This window comes from Aphelocoma coerulescens, chromosome 5, assembly GCF_041296385.1.
Source record: "Aphelocoma coerulescens isolate FSJ_1873_10779 chromosome 5, UR_Acoe_1.0, whole genome shotgun sequence".
NCBI lineage: Eukaryota > Metazoa > Chordata > Aves > Passeriformes > Corvidae > Aphelocoma > Aphelocoma coerulescens.
The window spans coordinates 58,106,487-58,125,717 of record NC_091019.1 but is presented as its reverse complement, the minus strand read 5'-3'; the positions used below and the strand labels follow the sequence as shown (position 1 = coordinate 58,125,717).

General features: G+C 41.4%; 2 protein-coding genes across 8 annotated transcripts in view; one reads left to right on the top strand and one right to left on the bottom strand.

The window, feature by feature from the left end:
• Positions 1-331: 331 nt before the first annotated feature.
• Positions 332-13,018, top strand: XRCC3 (X-ray repair cross complementing 3). Of its 4 annotated transcripts, XR_011151492.1 has the most exons (9): positions 332-628; positions 1,446-1,558; positions 1,906-2,043; positions 2,949-3,161; positions 7,698-7,852; positions 8,681-8,893; positions 9,947-9,993; positions 10,782-10,902; positions 11,059-11,143. XR_011151492.1 is itself a non-coding variant. In XM_069018385.1 (8 exons), exons 2-8 carry the CDS (start codon positions 1,504-1,506, stop codon positions 11,279-11,281), a joined length of 1,044 nt encoding a protein of 347 aa, XP_068874486.1. In that variant the 5' UTR covers positions 338-628; positions 1,471-1,503; the 3' UTR covers positions 11,282-13,018. The 4 variants fall into 4 exon arrangements, 3 of the variants coding, with proteins under 3 accessions (XP_068874486.1, XP_068874485.1, XP_068874484.1); XM_069018385.1 differs by lacking the exon at positions 10,782-10,902 and having other exon boundaries at positions 338-628; positions 1,471-1,558; positions 11,059-13,018; XM_069018384.1 differs by lacking the exon at positions 10,782-10,902 and having other exon boundaries at positions 338-628; positions 1,461-1,558; positions 11,059-13,018.
• An 819-nt stretch (positions 13,019-13,837) lies between these two features.
• The window catches only part of KLC1 (kinesin light chain 1), a 48,206-nt gene continuing 42,812 nt past the window's right edge, over positions 13,838-19,231 (bottom strand). For all 4 annotated transcript variants that reach the window (XM_069018370.1, XM_069018372.1, XM_069018371.1 and 1 more), the window contains one exon: positions 13,838-18,757. In XM_069018370.1, the coding sequence (XP_068874471.1) occupies positions 18,692-18,757 (66 nt within the window). In that variant the 3' untranslated portion in view covers positions 13,838-18,691. The remainder of the gene's footprint in view (positions 18,758-19,231) is intronic.

The following is a 19,231-nucleotide window of genomic DNA, read 5'->3' as shown; positions in this document are numbered from 1 at the left end:
GCGTCTTATTCCCGCCCTCCTTCGTGCCCCGCAACCCGGAAACGAAGGGCGCAGGCGCCACAGACGCATCCCCGAGCTCCAGGAAGCGCCACAACCGAGCCGCGGGCGGGCTCAGCCCCCGCTGCCCCGAGGGGCGGCTCCGCAGAGGCCCCACGGCGGCTGCCGCAGCGCCCACCCGACACCGGAACCCAACCCGGCCCCGCCGCCCGCCGGCAGCCCCCCGGGAGGGGAGCGAGAGCCGCCCCGCCCGCGCGGCCAACGCCGCCCTGCCATTGGCTGTCCCGCCGGGGTAGTCGCTCAGGGGAGTTTTGATTGGCCTGTGGCGGGCTAGCTGCTCGCTGATTGGCTGCGGCGGCGGCGGGGGATTCGTGACGGTGTGAGGGCATTGTGGCGGCCCTGCGCTCTGCCCGTCCGGGTGTCCGTCCGTGTGTCCGTCCGTGTGTCCGTCCGTGCCTCGCTCCCCCCGGCCGGTGCCGAGTCCGTGGGACACCCCTGGCTGCCCCGTGACCCTCTCCCGGTGTTTCGCTCTCCCCTGTGCCTCATCAGTGGAGCGGCTTCCTGTGAGCGGATGGTGCGCAATGGTTTGGAGCCCTTCAGTCAAGGGTCGTCGTAATCATGATTGATTTCAGTAAGTTTCGGCTTCTAAACTTTTTCAGAATGTTGCTTTAATTGGGTGTTTCTCAAAAGTAACTGTTGCCTCTCTTAGATTTAACCTTTCTTTAGCACTGTGACAACCTCTCGTCCCCATGTTGGAAAAAGGATTGCTCATAAAGTCATGTAATCTCGTATAACTCCTGGGTCTCTGCAGCAATCCTTCATAAAGTTTGTCAGACTAATGCTAAGAACCTCACAGTACTCTTCTAGGCAGCCATAGTGCTGAACTATTGTGTTTTGGACCAAAGCGTTAAAAGAGCTGTTTAATGTTGCTACAAGAATCAAACAGATTGTAAAGATTTAATACTGAATTTGCTTTTAGCTAGTAATTGTATATTTGACTGTCCAATGCATTAGTAATTCTGGGTCATCCCAAATTGCTTGTGTGTGAGATTTTTTTCTATTTGCAAATGAAAGCCTCGTGTGAAGACTGACAGGTTAGAAATTACTGTCCAGCTTACTTGTGAGCTGCAGTCCAGAGCAAAAGCACTATGCAGAATTACAACCCATTAAAATTACCTGTAGTTCTTACCTACTAGAGGGGGAGGGTCCCCTCCCTCAGCCTGCTGGCCACATTCTTCCCATAATAAAATAATATCAATATACAAAATACTAGTAGTAGTAGTAAAAACAACAACAACAATAATAGTAATAATAATATAATCCCAGAATAATTATTACTTCTCTAAGATAACTGATAAATATATTGTTAAAAATAGAAAAAAAAAATCCTGGAAACTTTTGACACTGATTTATGCCTATTTTCTTCTTGCCTGTATCTGTCATAAAAGCCACTTTAATCACAGATAATTACAGGATGTGCTGCTCGTTGCTGTGCTGTGTTAGGAGATGGATTGGGACCAGTTTGACTTGAACCCTAAAACAATTGCTGCCCTGAAAAAAGGTAACTTAATTTGCCAGTGTCTCACTAACAGATCTGTCACCACAGTGAAATTGTGTGTTTGTGGGTATAAGCATGCAGATGGACACTAACATTTTAGAACTGCAATTAAATATTTAATAAAGAAGATTTTTGAGTAATTAGAAGTGTTGGGTTTTGCCCATGCTTCAGTAATCACTTTCCAATTTTATAGCTTGTGTTGGTACATTCAAGGTGAATGTTGCCTTCCCACCTTACAAGAATGCAGCATAGATAAACCTCAAGTAAATGAGAGTTAGAAATTGGGAAAACTTTTCTGTGTAAGACTGTAATCCAGCTAAAAGTATTTTTAAAAATTCTTCTTGTTTCAGCTGATATAAAATCAGTAAAAGAGATTTTAAACCTCTCTGGAGCAGACTTGCAGAGACTGATGAAGCTCTCCAGTGCAGACATCCAATGCCTGCTGAAAACAGTCTCTCGCATGCTGAGGGAGAACAGCATGCTCACAGGTAATGCAGTGAGGGCATAAAAAGTCTTCTATCTAAAACTCAGAATTACTGTCACTGGGAGAAAATACAGTTCTGGCTCCTCAAAGACATGGTAACGTGGGTTTAAAATGAAAATGCAAGTGTTTCTATTACGCTGCAGTGTATTATTTAACTATACCGAGGACAGCTTCCCTGACACCTGGGGGTAAACAGAAGGGGATGGGTGCCATTTTTCAGGATCAAGCCTACTTGAAACAGGACAAAATGATTACCCAGTCTGAAAAACTTAATTTCAGGAACAAAATATTTCCTTTTTCTTTCACACTTTCTTCCTATCTCTCTCTTTTCCTTTTGTACTAAGACTAGTTGAAAATTTTGTATCATATATTAAAAGGCTTATAAATGGATTTGTCATAAATGCCTCATTCCAAACCAAGCAGCACCTAATAGCTCCTCCTGTACAAATTCTTAATGACAACTCTGTACTTAAATCTATTTTCTTGTGATTGCATGTGTCTTCAGGCTTTGACCAGATGCCTGCTATGCTGTTTTATATTCTGCTATAGCTTTCCATTTCCATAATTGCTGTGCTTGAACCTCGCTGTCAAAGTTTTCTCAGAGCTAACTTTCCACAGGGACACCTTAGAGGCAGAGAAAGGAAAAAAAGTTTGAGAGGAGGAAAGAATTCAGTGTAAATTACCAATCTTTGAACAGACATTCAGCAGTAGGTCTTGTGGGGAGAGGGAGGTGGGGAAGATCAGGCTGAATCAGGGAATTTTTCCATCAACAAAGAAAGCATCCTTGTATAAACCTTGTATATAGCATCTATTTTGTATCATTGTGTGTTAGAAAAATAATAAATGAAACTATTTTTTTCTTTTTTCTTTTCCTTTTTAATCATTAAAAAACACTCCCAAACCCTGCAGCACTTCAGCTCTACCAAGATAAAGATCATCTCACCTCCCAACACCAGAAGCTGAGCCTGGGATGTTCAGTGCTTGACAACTTATTAAGAGGTGGCATTCCTTTAGTGGGAATCACGGAGCTTTCTGGGGAAAGTTCTGCTGGGAAGACTCAGATCAGTTTACAGCTGTGCCTGTGTGTGCAGTATCCTTACAAGTACGGTGGATTAGAGTCCGGTAAGTGCTGAACTGTAACCATGGATTCATTTCCCATTTGGGGGAGTGTACTGTCTTTAGGAACATCCTTAAAGCAGGTGCACGTGTTCAGGGCCTGTCTAACTTCAGTTGGAAGCCAGTTAGTGAGAAATGTGTCTTTACAGAGACAAAAGCTTGCTGTGCACGTCCTGCAGGACAGCATCACTTAATTCAGAATTCCTGTTGGCTGTTGTTTGCCTGCCTGCCACTCTGGGTTAAACACACTCAAACAATAGAAGAAAAGTGTTGCTGTCATAAGAGCTCATTGACTCCTCAGGTAACCACCTCAGCAAAACAGCTCCCCAGAAAACTTTCCACAAACATCTTGGGTATATGGTATATATTCCCTACCTGGGGATTTCAAATTCCAAAGATTATTTGTTTTGATAACAATAATTGTATTGATTTACAGAGTAAATTTGATGGAAATGTAATTGAAGAACGGTAACGTTGTTTTTTTATTCTGTGATTTTTCAGGGTTTGCCAAAGTATACAGGTTTATTCTTTGCTTTGAGTAATCCTTTTTTACCCTTCTATCACATTAATCTAACTCCTAATTTTTTTTTTTTTTGACTATTCTATGCTGCTGTAGAAAGGGAGGAAACCTGTGTCACTTCTGAATTCTGGTAGTGGGCCTTAGGTGTGTTTTGCCTGTGACCTTGCTGTTCCTTCCACACAGCACTAGCTTTATCTGGAAGCTCAGTGGTTTGTTGTGGGGAAACTTACTAATTTCTTGACCTATATCCACCCACGTGGAAAAATCATGGACTGCACAAATTAAGATCTTGCTTAAAGGGCTGTGAGTAGCCTGTGGCTTACATTATGTCATTAATCAGAGCAGAAGCAATTACATTTTTTTCTATTCCATTGTGTGTTGCTGCTGACTTCTGCACGTAGTTTGAATGCAGATACATCTTTATCCATCCTCCAGCACTTCTCCCTGTTTATGTTGAAATCAAGGAACAAACCAGAACAAGGTACAGAAGAAGGTGCCCAGCAACCTAATGGCACTCTCATATTGAGCCTCTGATAAGGAATACAGCAATTAAAGCTTAGGTTAACTGTGAGGAGTTTTATCCTTTAGGAAACTTGAGGAGAACAGCAATGCTCAGAAACTCTCACAGAACTCTGGGACTACCAGTGGAAGATTAATCTCAGTGCTAAGACTTTGCTACTGATATAAAATTATGGTGCATTGTATTTTTTTACTGCTTAGAAACTTCCCTTCTCATAAGTGGTGATGTTGAAATACATTTCTTTAAACATTTACTTCATTAAATTTAGTGCTAGTCTTGTTTGTAATTGTCAGTGCAAGGAGGTTGGCAGCAAAGAAATCCTGAAATTAATCAAAGGCCTCCTTTGCCTCCAGGATATCTTTCTGCTGTTCTAGGGATGTCAGTTGTGTTCAGTTGTGTGTTGGCTGAATTTATTTTATATGCCCATATTCATAAGCAATACATGAATATAATGTGACAAATTAATATCCATATTAGAATTCTAAGTTAGGAAACAATGTTTGCTACTGATTCTTGGTAGCAAACTGGTTTGGTGCATGACAGATTATGATCATAGGAATCATAATTTGTCCTTTATGAGGTTGAGGGGTTTTAGTGGGTTTTATTCTTGTTTGGTTGATTTTTTGGTGGTATTTTTTTGTCATCAACCAGCATAACACATTTATTGGCCTGAAAGACAGATTTGAGGAAATGCTGATTTATTTTTTTTTTGGACCTGTGACTGTTTTCAGCATCTTGAATGTTGCAATAAATCAAAATACAATTATTTAATCCATGGAGCATTGATCTATCTAGAAATGCAAATCTGCTTCTGAAAGAACCCCAGTGACTATGAAATCTGAAGTAGCAGACATTCCATCCTTTTTAAGTAAACCAAGGAGAAGACAAGGGATGTCCTGCTTAAGGCAGGTCTGGTTTTTAGAAAGCAGATGATTTCTCTGGGAGCCCAAAATTCACGGTCAAGAAATCCCTCGCTATTAGCATTAAAACAACACGTGCAAAAGGCAGTCAGCTTGAATAAGAATGGTAGCTGAGAAGGCCAGAGTGTTTTACCTCAGGAACTGTTGTCTCAACACAAGTTAGCACAGCTTTTTTTAGCAAGAAATTCAGAATCCACTGGGCTTAAGGAAGCAGCGTATCTTAGTGGGTTGGCTTTATTTTCTGTTTGTTTACTTGGGTTTGAATTTGCACCATTATGATTTTCAGTTTTGTGGTGTAACTGTTGTACTGTGTGACTGCCTTGTTTCAGTGAGTGTTTGTGCTGGGTATACCTCATGTCAAATTTGTGCTGAGAAATTTTTCTTGACTTACTGGCATTTGAGAAATCATGAAACTGAATGTTTGATAGAACTGCCCTTAGTAAAGATACTCACCTGCCTGTCTGATACTCAGCTGTCACTGTTGAGTTGGAAAGTGATATGAAAATTAGTCCAATTAGGAGAAATGAACCTAGGGAAATAGTCAAGAAAATTAAGGTTCACCTAATTACCTGTTTGGTAATTAGCTATTTTTAAAGCCTTAAACAATTAAGCAATTTAATTAATAGTTTACTGGGTTTTCCTTGCCTGAGCTTCATACAGGTTCGGATAGTATTCCACAAGCTGCTGATGTTGCTGTAAACTTAATGGATTTGGATAACTGTGGAGTCATTTTCTCTTTTCTTTTTTTTTTTTTTTAATTCCTTTGCTGATGGAAATTTCTTTATGTGCTCATTTATGTCTACAGGTATTGTGTATGACTTAACTAATTGCAATTACCAGAGACAGCATTCATGCCCATAGTTCAAAATTCACAATTCTATCCACTCATTCTAGGAAGAACGTGGGATAAGAATAGAAAACATTTGTGGTTCAAATTTTTAGTTTCTTGTATGTTGTAGTTCAGTATTCATGGTCAGATCATAACTGCTCTGATCACTAAGGCTTTATTGTAGTCCTTTTTCTGTGTCAAATGAAAACTGCAAACAGCCCTCAGTTCCCTCTTACAGCAGTATATATATAATGCAATTGGGGAATTAAGAATGGAGACCAAATTCTAGTGTTAAATGCTATTGGCTGCCAAGGCCAAGGAAAGTGAAAAGGAGCCAGAGTATAATTTGTACCTGTTATTATTAGGTAGAATGGAAATAGAAATTCTAGAAACATTTCAGTACCTCCTATGAATGATGATGTATTTTTCCAATCTGTTACTACTTGGGGAAGGTCTTTAATTCTCACCTGTCAAAGACCATTGTTTTAATTAGTGGGCATAGGTACATTTTTTTGCATTACCTGATAGGTATGAAGGGTGTTCACAGGTGAATTTACAGTGTGCTGGGGAGAGCTAAAATGAAGATGCAAATTCAGTCCTAAAATACATTGGGCTTAGACCCCTCTTTGTCTCATATGGAAGATTTTCAGGATTTCAGTACCCTGTCTTATACAGGTGTCCATCAAGCAAAATATTTTTATTAATATAATAACCATTAATTTTTACTTGATGTAGTTCTGAGATATTTCCATTTCCACTTGGATATAGTTTCATATTTTTTTCAGTGGAGTGTGTAGAGGATTTGGAAGTTGTATCTAGAAATGGGATTCCCTGGAGAGCTAACTCTGGGATGGATCAATGGGGTGGAAATGTTCAGGGAGTCTGGTATTGCCAAACACAACATCTGCTAAGCTGTGTTAGCAGCCTCAGCCACTTTGTGAGTGGGCTCAATCCTTAGATGCAGCCCTGTATGTCTTAGCTGTTAATTCTAGTCAGTTGTGCAATAACAGTAACACTTTTTTAATAAAGAAAATATTGCTTGTATTTGTGCTTTCTTTCCCAACATCTTTGATGCTTATGGGTAATATTCTCTGCAGTAACTTGTTAACCAGTAACCACAGTGAAAATCTACAGACATCACTCACAGTAATATGATTGAAGTACAATGTTTTTTATCTAATTACCATTTTCAGGAAGAGTTAGTTGGAATGAGGTTGGATGAGTGGTCCTCTTAAACTGGTGTAGAAATTGTGGTGATCAGTACCCTTCCATATGTAAATTCAAAACCAAGAAGCTTGAGAACACCGAGTGACTTGAATCAAATACTAGCACTGGTTTTGGCTGGCATAGTTAATATATTTCATAGTGCTGTGTTTTGGATTTCTGATTGAACCAGGCAGACTGTGCAGGGTCACTGTATTTGTGGGTTGGATAAACTGTGGTACTTCTGATCCCCAAGGGCAGGTTGTTGGGTGTTCCACAGCTGTGCACAGTGAGTGTCACCCAGTGGAGAGTACAAAATCCAGTTTTCCCAGCTGGTGCTGAAAAAGGGACCAGGCAACTGCAGGAAAGTCACAGGAGTAGAGTTTCTGTTCATCATTGATTCAATGTGGTTGCAAAAAAAAAAAAGCAACCCAAGCCAACATGAATTTGCAGGTCCATGTGTGTAGCTTTTGATGCAGTTTGTGTGCTGTTAAGAAAACTGTGTGTGTAAGAACCCTGTTGTAACGACAGGTGGTTTCCTTGGCTGCAGGAGCTGTCTACATTTGTACAGAAGATGTGTTCCCAAGCAAACGCTTGCAGCAGCTCATAGATCAACAGCATAAGCTGCGTGCAGATGTTCCAGCTGAAGTCATACAGAAGATCAGATTTGGAAACAGTATTTTTGTTGAGCGGGCAGCAGACCTGGTAAGTAGCAGCACAAAGTAAGAATGTTTCTAAGACTCTTGATCAATATGGATTTGAGGCAGTATTTTACTGTTAAGGCATCATTAGTGGAAGAGCAGCACAGTCTGTAACTTGTTTGGAATATTTAATGATAGTCTTGCAGTCTAGCATTTCAGTGAGAACCACTCCTTCCCCAGGCAGGCTGAGAAAGTTGGGGCTGCTCAGCCTGGAGAAGAAAAGGTTGTGTGGGGACCTCATAGGAGCCTTCCAGTGTCAGAAGAGGCTACAGGGAAGCTGGAAAGGGACTCTCTGTCAGGAACTGTAGACAGGGCAAGGGTACAAATTGAAAGAGGGAAATTTAGATTAGATATTAGAAATTCTTTACTGGGACTGTGCTGAGATACTGGAACAGGTTGCCCAGAGAAGCTGTGGCTGCCCCATCCCTGGCATTGTTCAAGGCCATGGTGGATGTGGCTCTGAGCCACGTGGTCTGGTGGGAGGTGTCCATGGCAGGGGGGTTGGGACTGGATGATTTTTGAGGTCCATTCCAACCTCTTAAGATCTATGACTCTACAAAAACAGGAACAGTTTAGGAGAATCTCGCCCTTGAGATTTTGAAGTATCAGTAAAGTCAGAGCTGCAGGTAAATGCAGGTTGCAGTTTGGTCTCTTCAGTTTTCTCCTCAATAAAACCACCAGATGTGGTTACTGGCGAGACTTAGAGATCCACGAGCTGCCTTCACGACCGGAAACTCCTTGAGCTCGTGTTGCAGTGGTGATTGCTGTAGTTTGCTCTGCTGCTGTCCCAGCAGGGCTCTTTGCCCTGTGTCACTGTGTGTGTGTGTGGCAGGACACCTTCCAGCAGTGCATCACGAGGAGGCTGTCCCTGCTGCTGGCTCGGGGCATGGTGCGGCTCGTGGTCATCGACTCCCTGGCCGCCCTGTTCCGCTGCGAGTTCGGCCCCTCCGAGTCTCCACTGAAGGCTCGGTATTTGCAGACCTTCGGGGCACAGCTTCACAGCTTGAGCACTAGGTTCAGGACTCCCATCATGTGCATTAATCAGGTATGATATCAAATTGCTGCTTATTCTATAGGAACTGTTTAATGAATGGCTGGAGGGTGATGGTGCAATCTGTGTAAATGCAGATTTCATGGTGGTCTGTTTACCACTGTCAGCTGGCTATTAATGACTGATGGAAACTGAAGCTTCCTTAAACTGATGTACTTCAGTAAATGTTAACTACTCAAAGTTTATTATTTAAGATTTTATAGTTTGTTAATGTTCTCAAAATTGTCCACTAAAGCTAACAAAAATAGGTATGTATAGCAACTGCCCAAAGCATCAAAGCAAAATAAGAGTTCTTTCTTATCACTGGCTTCAAATGCCACTGCCAGCAGGACTGCTCTGGGAACTCTGTAGGCACAGTTATATTCCAGGAGATAGTGAAGCACCAGGGACTTTGCTGCATTTCTGTGGAGCTCAGCATTTTTGTGTAACTGCTGAGATTACTGAGGCACTAAAGCTCATGTACTGACTTGAGCTGGACCAAAACAGAGCCACAATGATACTGGTCAAAAAGAGAATTCTTTTGAGGAAACAAGGCAAGACACTGCTCTTAGTCCACTCACAAACTGAAGGAGCATATAAGTGCCAGAGTTGAGGCATTCACACCCCCAAATGTGGCCTTGGGAAGGGCTAAGTCAATGTGCAGGCAGGCCACTGGGAAACTTCAAAGGTAATGAAATCGTTGAGAACGGGGCACCTTTGGGAGATCTGGGCTTTTGTACTTTTTATCTCCAGCTACAGCACTGGAACAGTTTTGTGATTGTGGGGGTTTTATTTGTTTTCTTTTTTTTCTTAACAAATTAAGCATCTAGAAGTAGTTTAATTAATGTAAGCTGTAGCTTGCTGAATAGTTCTAACACTAAACATCAGCTTGTAATTCACAACTCCATTTTAGTTTGCCTTGAAAGAATAAGTGTTTTCTAACTTGGCTTAATATATGATCTGATAACTTGGATTTTCTTGCCTTGGTTGCCTTCCCTGTCCCCCTGTTTGCTAAATACAAACACAGAAAACCCCAGGTCAGCTGCAAACCTTGTTTTTGTGCTTCAGGTGACTGATGCAGTGAGTGAGTTGGAAGCTGCTCAGTGCAGTTGCAGGTGAGTCATCCACACAGAGTGTGACAATGTCAAACACAGCAGCACTGAACCACTCTGTCCTTTCTCACTCCAGTATCAGCTACGAGATCATGTGAGAAGCAGTGGGGTCTGGGGTATTTACCCAGCAGTGCTGGATTTGCTGGAGATCAGCACTAACTCATGCTGTGAAGGGGAAGAAACTGTCATGTACACTTACATTGTAATTCCTAATCACAAATTAGCAGGAAAAATTCGCTGGAGTTAATGGCTTGAGTACCTGCTTACACAAGAGCATTTTTGCATCTCATCTTCTCTCTGATATAACTGAGTGCACCTTCTGTCTGCTTAAAAAACACAGCAACCAAACCTTAGAAGGTGGCTTTGTTAGTGAGCTAAGAAAAAAACCCAAAAAAGTATGTTTTGACACCAATATATTAACAGGATTCAAATATATGTATTGGTTGTTTGAATCCTAACTATCACCTTGATTTACTACATAAGCTGGGTGCTACATAAATGGGTGTTTGTGAGAAGTTCACTGCGTTCTTCAGATTCTGAAACTGACACAGAACAAGGATAAGGTCCAATTATTATTTTTTGCCTGGTTATCTTGTAGTTTTTTTACTGGAGAAATTGCACTTTTTCCAGAAAAAAAAATTGTTTAAACATTGGGTTGAAAGTCATACATACAGTGTTTTGTTTACCCAACATTTCTAAATATACCTGCAAATGGAATCCAAGGCCAGCAGTTACACACTTCAAATATTAAAAGTTCAACCATTTTTCTCTTGTGGTTTTCCTGTTGCAAGAGGGGCCTGTCCAGATGGAAGCAGGTATTCCCCATGGCTGTAGTTGAAAGAATGACACTTGTTCTGTACAGAAGCACTTCTCCTCCAGCTGTTTCCTTGCCACAGGGAGAACCTAAGTTTTGTGAGTAAACCCTGTCACCTCTGTCTTCAAAGACCTGTAGTTTTCAATATATGTTAGAGAAATGGTAAATTATGTCTTCTAGTGCAGTTTTGGTACAACAGAAGGTATTTCATATGAAATCCAGGCATGCAGAAATGTGTAATACTTTCTTTATAGGGCAGGGGGTAACAGAGTCACTCCAGCACTTGGAATAACCTGGTCCAATCAGCTGCTGATGAGACTGATGGTCAGCCGGGTCTCCCTGCCTGGACACTCATCTGGAATAGCATCACACTGCACTGGAAGCATGAGGACTTTAAGTGTAGTTTTTGCTCCTCATCTCCCTCCATCCTTTTGCTACTATACAGTACAGCTGGAAGGTGTAAAAGGAATAAAATAACTCTTTTGCATTAATAAAGCATCTTGCTCCACAATTGTATCAGAACTTTGCTTCAGGAAGAATTACTGGTAAAACACAATTCTTCCTAGAGGAGAGAAATGGATGGTGAAGTATATGAACAATGGTATGACTACATTTAGCCTTGTCTTCATTGTGAAAGAAGATCTTTTTACACTTGGATATTCAGCTTTTCCTTGTGGAATCAGTGTCCTGAAGGTTCTGAAGGAGAGAGAAGCTGTGGGCAGGTGGAGGCTGCACAGTGGAGTGGGATGTTGCAATCCCATGATGGGGAAGACCTGATATCTAATTTTACTTTAATAGCATGTTAGTCTAGAAACACCATTTACTGTAGTTTTGTATCCTCTCTGTTTCCACACCCAATGGGACTCGAAATTCAACCAGTTAATGTTTCCTGCCAGTGGGTCTGGGTCTCATGCTGCCAATTAAGGACAGCCATTCACTGTAACAAAGCAGCTGTCCTATTTTAAAACCACTTAAGATTTTCAAGAAAGGAATACCATAGAGGCACTTGATTTTAACATCTTACTGTAGGAATTAAAATTGTACTGCCTTTGTACTAGATGGAGATATCGGGCTTCATAGCACTCTTAAAAAATTTTTAATGGTTTGATGCCATTCGTTTCCTGCTTTCCAGTCCCTTCCCTTCATAGTGAAGGCCTCTTTAGCCTCTTTCATTTGAAAGACAGCAAATCACATCCCCCGTCCCCTTGTTCTGATTGCTGAAGCTGTGTAGCCTCAGGGCAAGGTCTCCCTGTGTTCTTCCTGATGCTCTGCCCTGTGCTGGGTTTTGCTGGATCAGCATTCTTCATGGGCATCTGGATTGCTGCCTCTCACATCCTCTGTCCCTACTGCTGGGCTCTCAGCTCAGCCATGGTCCTGAAGGACACCTTCAGCTCTTTCATCCATTCTGATGCTATTGCCCTTCTGAGGTGATTTTTGTTGTTTAGGTAGAGCTTCACATGGGTTTTCTTCCTGTCTTTGTGCTGTTTATCACTTTTCTCTGCTGTTCTCACACCAGTGCCATGACATCCACTCTTCCTATGGGCTGAATTTTTGCATTGCTCTACTCTATGTAAAAGCAAGCCAGGTGCCTGCTCTCATCAGTGAGTGATGTTCACTTGTTCACACACTCATCAAGCTTTCAGGTTTCCTCTCCTTCTGCTGCCTCCCCAGCTGGCCCAGACAAGAACTCCACGTTTCTGTGGAGTTACATTGCTCAGGTCTGTCTTTGGGCCAAGGAACCCTGTGTTTGTGAAACAGCTGCATCCTCTGCCTTTCCCCAGTCACTCTCCTAAAAGACATTTATCCGTCTTTTCATGTGGAAGCGCTTGTGCAGCTGGGTAGCAGAAAGGGAAAGGTTTGGCTGGCTGTAAACTGCCTCAGCTGGAACTGTGGCAGATTTCTCAAGGGACAACTGACTATGACTCAAGGAAAAGAGACCCTGTGTGACTGCCTTGGAAGTTCCAGAGGAGAAGAGGCACAGCTTGAAGCTGAAGGAAGGAGACTGTAAGCAAGCAGAAAGGATGAGTTGCTTTCCATGCCTTCTGCAACCCCTTCAGATGTCATAGGGGACCTTGTGCAAATAGCACAAGTTGTGTTTAAATAAAAATAAATTTTCCTAAAATGTCTTAATTCTCTGTATTTGGAAATGACTGCACAGTGTTTTTTAATAAAATCCAACCATGAAGCTTAGAAGCCTTTGTGTACTCTAAGAATGGCCCAGCTCAGAGGCAGGGCCACCTCCTTCTTCAAACCCTGACCTTCCATCCCTCCTCCCTAACTAATGCAGCACAGGTAACACTCCAGTTCTTCTATTCCTGGCCTGTGTATCTGAGCTGGAAAAGCAGCCAAGATAATGTTCTATTCCATTGTGCTAACTGGGAAAAAAGCAGCCACGGAGAGATGTAGCTGATGAATGGGAGTCATCAACCCCTACCTGGATATTCATTTACAGAAGAGCCTCATCCAATCCTGGGCTCTAATCCCAGGAGTTTGCCTTGCTGTGCCCCATGTTCAGAACAGTGTGAAACATCTTCAGGCTCAGTCTGTAATACTTTGATCACTTTTTTGCAACTGGACTGCTTGCAGGAACAGCCCTAAATAGGTGTTAAAAGTCACAGATGGGTCTGTAATCGAAGTTCCAGTTTACCTGTTGAAAAACGCTTTTACCAACACATAGAAGTAACATTTTACCTGCTCAAGTATTCTGTCATTGCCCCTGCTGGTTTGTTGGTTATTTCTCTCTCCAGCTGTGTCAGAGTACATTAGTTTGTCTCCTGGCTCATCAGCACACACAAACCTTAAAATCTCATATCCAGCTGAGCCCCACTAGGCTCACAGCCAGCACTCACTCCCAGTTGCTGCCCTGTCCCTCACTCCCACCCTCAGACAGCAGCCCAGGATGTCCATCTGACCCAAGTGCAACTTTGGGGGTTGTAAACCCTCATGGGAACCCAACACAGCACCTGTCTTTTGAAGCCCTGTGTCAAAAGTGCTGAACCATGGTTAAGTTTTAAAAAACGCAATTTTAGAACCTTCCCTTTATACAGTTTTATTGATCTTTGGGTTTCACAACTGAGTTTTTTTTCTATACAAGAAAAAAGAATTCAATCAGTTTTTACAAAGAAGGTTTACAGTCTAGAATGTATTAAGTCTTTATCCTGCAAGACTACTTAAATATTTTTCTACACTTTGAAAAGTTAAATGACACTTGAGAAACTTCAAACATTTTCAAATTAAACTACAAATAATCTGTGATTTGAAGAGGCCTTTTTCAGCAGAAAGCTCAAAACAGGATTCTGGGATCGTTGCTTTGAAAAGGAGAACCAAATTAATTTCTACTGAGTAAAGCATTGACACAACTGACCTATAACAAAACAGATGTAGTAACACACGCTGAACAACTTCATTAAAAGTTTCTTTTTTCAAATCACAGTGCTTTGCTACTGTTAGAGGTAACATTTCTGGAAGTTTATTTCCTGCAGTTTTATGGGGTAAGATGGGTGAACTCAATGGGATTTCAGACATAGCTGTGAGGAGCAGCTACTACTCATGGAAACCAAATGCAGCATCTGAAAGCCAATCTTGGAAGGTTTTTTTTTCTTTTAATCAAACATTAAAGTCATGATTCAAGGGCTGGAGGGGTGTGTGTGCTGTGTGTTCTCCTCAAGTGAACACTGACATTACAAATGGTTTTCTGGTTTTGCTGTTGGGTTTTGGGTTTGTTTTTTAAACCAAGTCCTAGAAAACAGAAAATACCATTTCCAGTTCTGACCTGACTGAATGATCCTGTAACCCACTGCCACTAGAGTAAGATACTCCTACTACTCAGATTACAACTAAAGACTCAGTACCTTTCCATGCTTGAACTGGGACAAGAGTGTAAATACAGGGAGCCCAAGGATAGACCTGGTGTTAAAAATACTTCACTGTGCTTGTTCCATGCCATATCCACATTTTAGTCTCTCTCCATTGTGTGTGCCGGCACAATGTAAGAGCAGCTTCAACCTGTTTGATGGAGCTGGAACATTAGATGAATTTCCAGCTGTGGTGCCCTAAATATTTCTCATTTTCAAGCAGCTGTAACTAAGGAAGGTTTGCAACTTCACTGTGAGCATAAGCACCCTCCCAGCTTGGGCCTTCTGACCTCTACCAGACCCCCACACTCTCTTTGGCTTCTTGCTTTGTTGTTTCAGGCTTTTATTTTTTAAACTACTGACCTTAACTATTCCATGTACTGGCATGACTGCAAATGGTTTTAGGGGAAAAAAATACTCCAGTGTAGATGTTTGAGATTTTCCTCAATTCTAAATATTTATACCCCCCATGTACTTCTGTAAATCGATGACAATGAAACTAAACTTCTCAGCATCACATCTGTTAACATTTATTCTCAGTACAGACTTACATGACCAAAAATGCCATTCTCTTAGCAGCCCTCACACACAACACGACCTGCGTAACGAGAACCAAAGTAACTTCAACTCATCAACTACTGTAAACACACTGTTAATGCAGCACTGCACACCCCTTTTAATAGATATTTACAACAGAACCACACCATTTCCAAGATCTCTGGATTCAAATGATACAATTTAAGTACAATTCTCAAGCTCAAAACCATTTTAATTTACTACGATTCAGGAATGCTTGGGGGACGAGGGTGTCATTTATTGTAAGAAAAAGTACAAATTGTAGGTGACTGACACTTTCTGCATTGGGTAAGTGCAGACACACCACAGCAATAGGTCAGTTACTCCTCTAGGAGAGGAGCAAATCATGAAACAATTACATTTTACAAGACTATTTAGTAAGATCTAAACTCAAGACCAAATATTGCCAATAGAGCACACAACCAGAGACAGAAGGGCAACAGGCACCTTCTATCAGTAACATTTCCATCTACGATTCATCCCACATCCTGCTGTACACCCACTCACCACTGTTTGCAGGAGAATCTGAGGCCTAATGTGGAGTCCTCATTATGTTTTTATTCAAGTTCACCCTTCAAATTTTAGTCAAGGACAAAAAAGCCAGATTAAAAACAACCTGCACTACCAAGGTTGTAGTTTTCCTAACAAGATGTCTGTCAATTTTGAAGGTCTTTTCCAGTTTTCTGTTTCATCAGAGCTGTTTAGTTTGGTGCTGAAAACATCCCAGAAAGATACAATTGGATGTATTCTTTATGCAGACTCTTAGCTACAACTGGAACCTTACAAGGGGAAACCCAGAAAGCAAATCTTGCATGAAAGTGAACTGAGAAGCCTGTCTGAAATATAAATGTATACAAACCATGTCCTGACAGTAACTCATTCATGATTCAAACACAGGGAATGTTGACTTTAATTTGGTTTTTCTTTTTTTACAAGTTCTCAAACTGCAAACAGCTCACTGGCTCCTAACAGTAAGGACCTGGCTACTATTCTCAGGGTTTTATGGATTAAAGAAGTCTTGAATTTTGTTTCTTCTCAGGAAAAAAAAATTACCTCTTAAATACAAGAATTGTTTAATAAGCATTAGCTCAACAACTTAAGCTTCCATCACACTTTAAAATACTATATAAAGGATTAAAACATTTAAAAGCACAGTATTAGTAATGCCACCCACATCAAGATCCTGACCAATAAAGTTCCCTCACTATCACCACAACATACCAGTCTTGCACTTTGAAACTAACTGTACACTGTCATTTGGCATGGTTACATAATTTATTGCTATTTACACAGGGTTGGGGTCTTTTCTGAAAGGTTGCAAAAAATAATTTTCCTTCAAAGTTGAAAGACGGATGTGGGAATCACATCCTTCAGTTTAAGTAATTCCTTATTACCAAACCAGTTGTGTGACTGAATAGTTCTGTGGAGTTTTGTGGAAGCCAGACTTTTGTGGGTGTCTCCAGCACCGGGAGCAACTGGTGCGGAACAGGGACTGCTCGGGGCGTCTGCAGGGAGCAGCTCCTGGCCAGAGCAGGGGCTGGACATGGGCACCCCTGGCCTGGCAGCCTGACACGGTTCTTTAGCAAAGCCAGCTCAGTCTGCCTTTGTGCAGAGAGCCCAATTCACCAGTGGGGGCATACAACACATTTTACTTTAGGGGGAAAAAAAAGTATATATATTACATATTTTTTTAATATAAAAAGCTCTTAATAAAAAGATTAAAACTCCAGAGTCAACATTATATGAGTATCTATTGTTAGGATAACTGAGCAACAACCTGTTCCTGCTCAAGTTCATTAATGAATTGCACTATGTGCTAAAACTTCTACATAATTATTAGCAGCATTGTCTCTCCCCATTCCTACACTGTCTCTAAAGCAGGTGCACCATGCGCAGCTTCCTCTGCAGAGATGCTCAGCTGGTACCTCCTGGTAAACATTGTTAAGTGCATTACACAGACAACTTTTTGCATCAGTTACTGTAACCAACTTAAAACCAGGTGCAAACCCAGTCAAATACTCCTATTAAGTACTACTTCTAATGACTTTTCACAGCCTGTTCAAATACTAAAACTTGCATATGTTCCTATATTTTACCTCCTTCAGCTGGTGCTGACCTTGAATGAATTTTCCAGCTTTTCCCAAAGTTAATTTTGTTCGACATTTTCCAACTTGCAGCTATGACCACAAATACATTTGTACACACACTGCTTGGTTTTTTTTTACTTTCTCATCCAACTTAACACAAATAAGAATTTTTACAAAAGATGAACAAAATTACAAGCTTTACAGAAAAGCAAAAGGAAATCCTAATGTCTATAAAATCCTTAAAACATACATAGTTCCAGCAGCAGTCCTGTATACAGACAGCATATATATATTAACTAAGTGGATTTAACATGGATATGTGGTCACACAGGTCACTTGCCACTTACGGCCATTGAGCGCTTCCACGAGGGCCCTTAGCACGGAGTGGTCCTTGCAGAGCAGCCACTCTGCAGTGTGACATCCTGGCGTGCAGGTGCCTGCTTCTGCTGTCACCAGCTGGTATGGAGAAAGGCAGGATTTGGGATCAGCACAAGGAAACATTGGGCACTTTCAGCAAAGAGAGAATGGGATTGTGAATTCCAGTGGACAAGCGAGAAAGTCAACCTGAGGCTCGATGTTTCCCTGAGAGCAGCAGCAGCTGCTCTGGGACAGTTGCAGTCCGAAACTTGAGTATTCTTCAATCAACAAAGTAAAGGGTTTTTCCATTTCTCCTGATGTACACAAACCATCCTATGTCCATTGATTATTGTGCCCTAAGACTTACATTATCAAAAGTTACGGTCACAGGTGTTGCTATTCGTTCTATCTAAACGTAACTTACCCCCAGCCATCACTTCTGTAAGATTTAATAGCTCAGTCTAGTGGTTAAGTCAGTCGTGTCTAAGTGCTGTTTTGCCAGCCAAGGCTTCTACCATTACAAGGATCAGTGGTGCAAGGGCAAACCCCACCACTACTGAATGCTCAACTGGAATTTCTACAGTAATGCACATAAATTTATCCATTTCTCATTCCAGCACTATATGTATTTACTGCCACACATTTAATTTTGCTTGCATTTGCCAACACTGTTGCATTTTGGTATGCTTTGAATGTGTTTGCATTTTTACTTTTTTTTTTTTTTTTGGCTGCTGTAAGAGTCAGATCTATGAAAGAAATTTATGTAAGTAGCATGAACGGGAGCAGTGCAATGAGCAATACGCTTCTATAGTTTTCCCTTAGAAGAAAACACCCACTAATGCTGTGTTTAAAACTGTCCCTATTTAAAAAGTAAAAACAGCAGTCCATTGGAAAAAAACCAACATCATCTATAAACTAAGTGTCCCTATACACAAGGATGAAGAACCAAAGCTTTGAAGGTCTCAGTGCTTCTTTATTCACACAGGAATATTAGCTAGCTTCTGTCCCAAACCTCAGTGCGCCAGATCAGAATGACTGACACTCAGAGCTCGCGAATCTGTCAGACAATTATTTCGTTCCTGCGTGAAGGGGAAAAAAAAACAAACAAAGAAATTAAGCAGATGTCCAGATAGTTCAAGCAAACAAACAAAAGTACTAGTTTTAACAAATGGGAACAAACATGAACTACTGAGAACCGTTCGTGCCGGACTGGGGATGCTTTCTGGAGTCCAATAAACATTTTTTCCCCCAATTTTTAACTAGCAATACTGTGAAGAAAACACACTCTTACAATCCAACCCAAGCCTTCCCAGAAATGCAAGAGCCCATTTATGGGAATTGCCATGGGTGCCTACAATGGAGGAACTACAAAAGTTCGCAAGAAGTGAGAACCAATTTTACTACTGCGTTGTACACACCAACAAACAACCCCTCTCCTGGAAGTCACACCAATTAAAAACACACAGAGGATCCATCCAGTCAGGGGCACCTTGGACACAGCTCTTTGAAACCCTGGCACTGTTGCTGCAGAGAATTGTGCTTTACCCTGCATT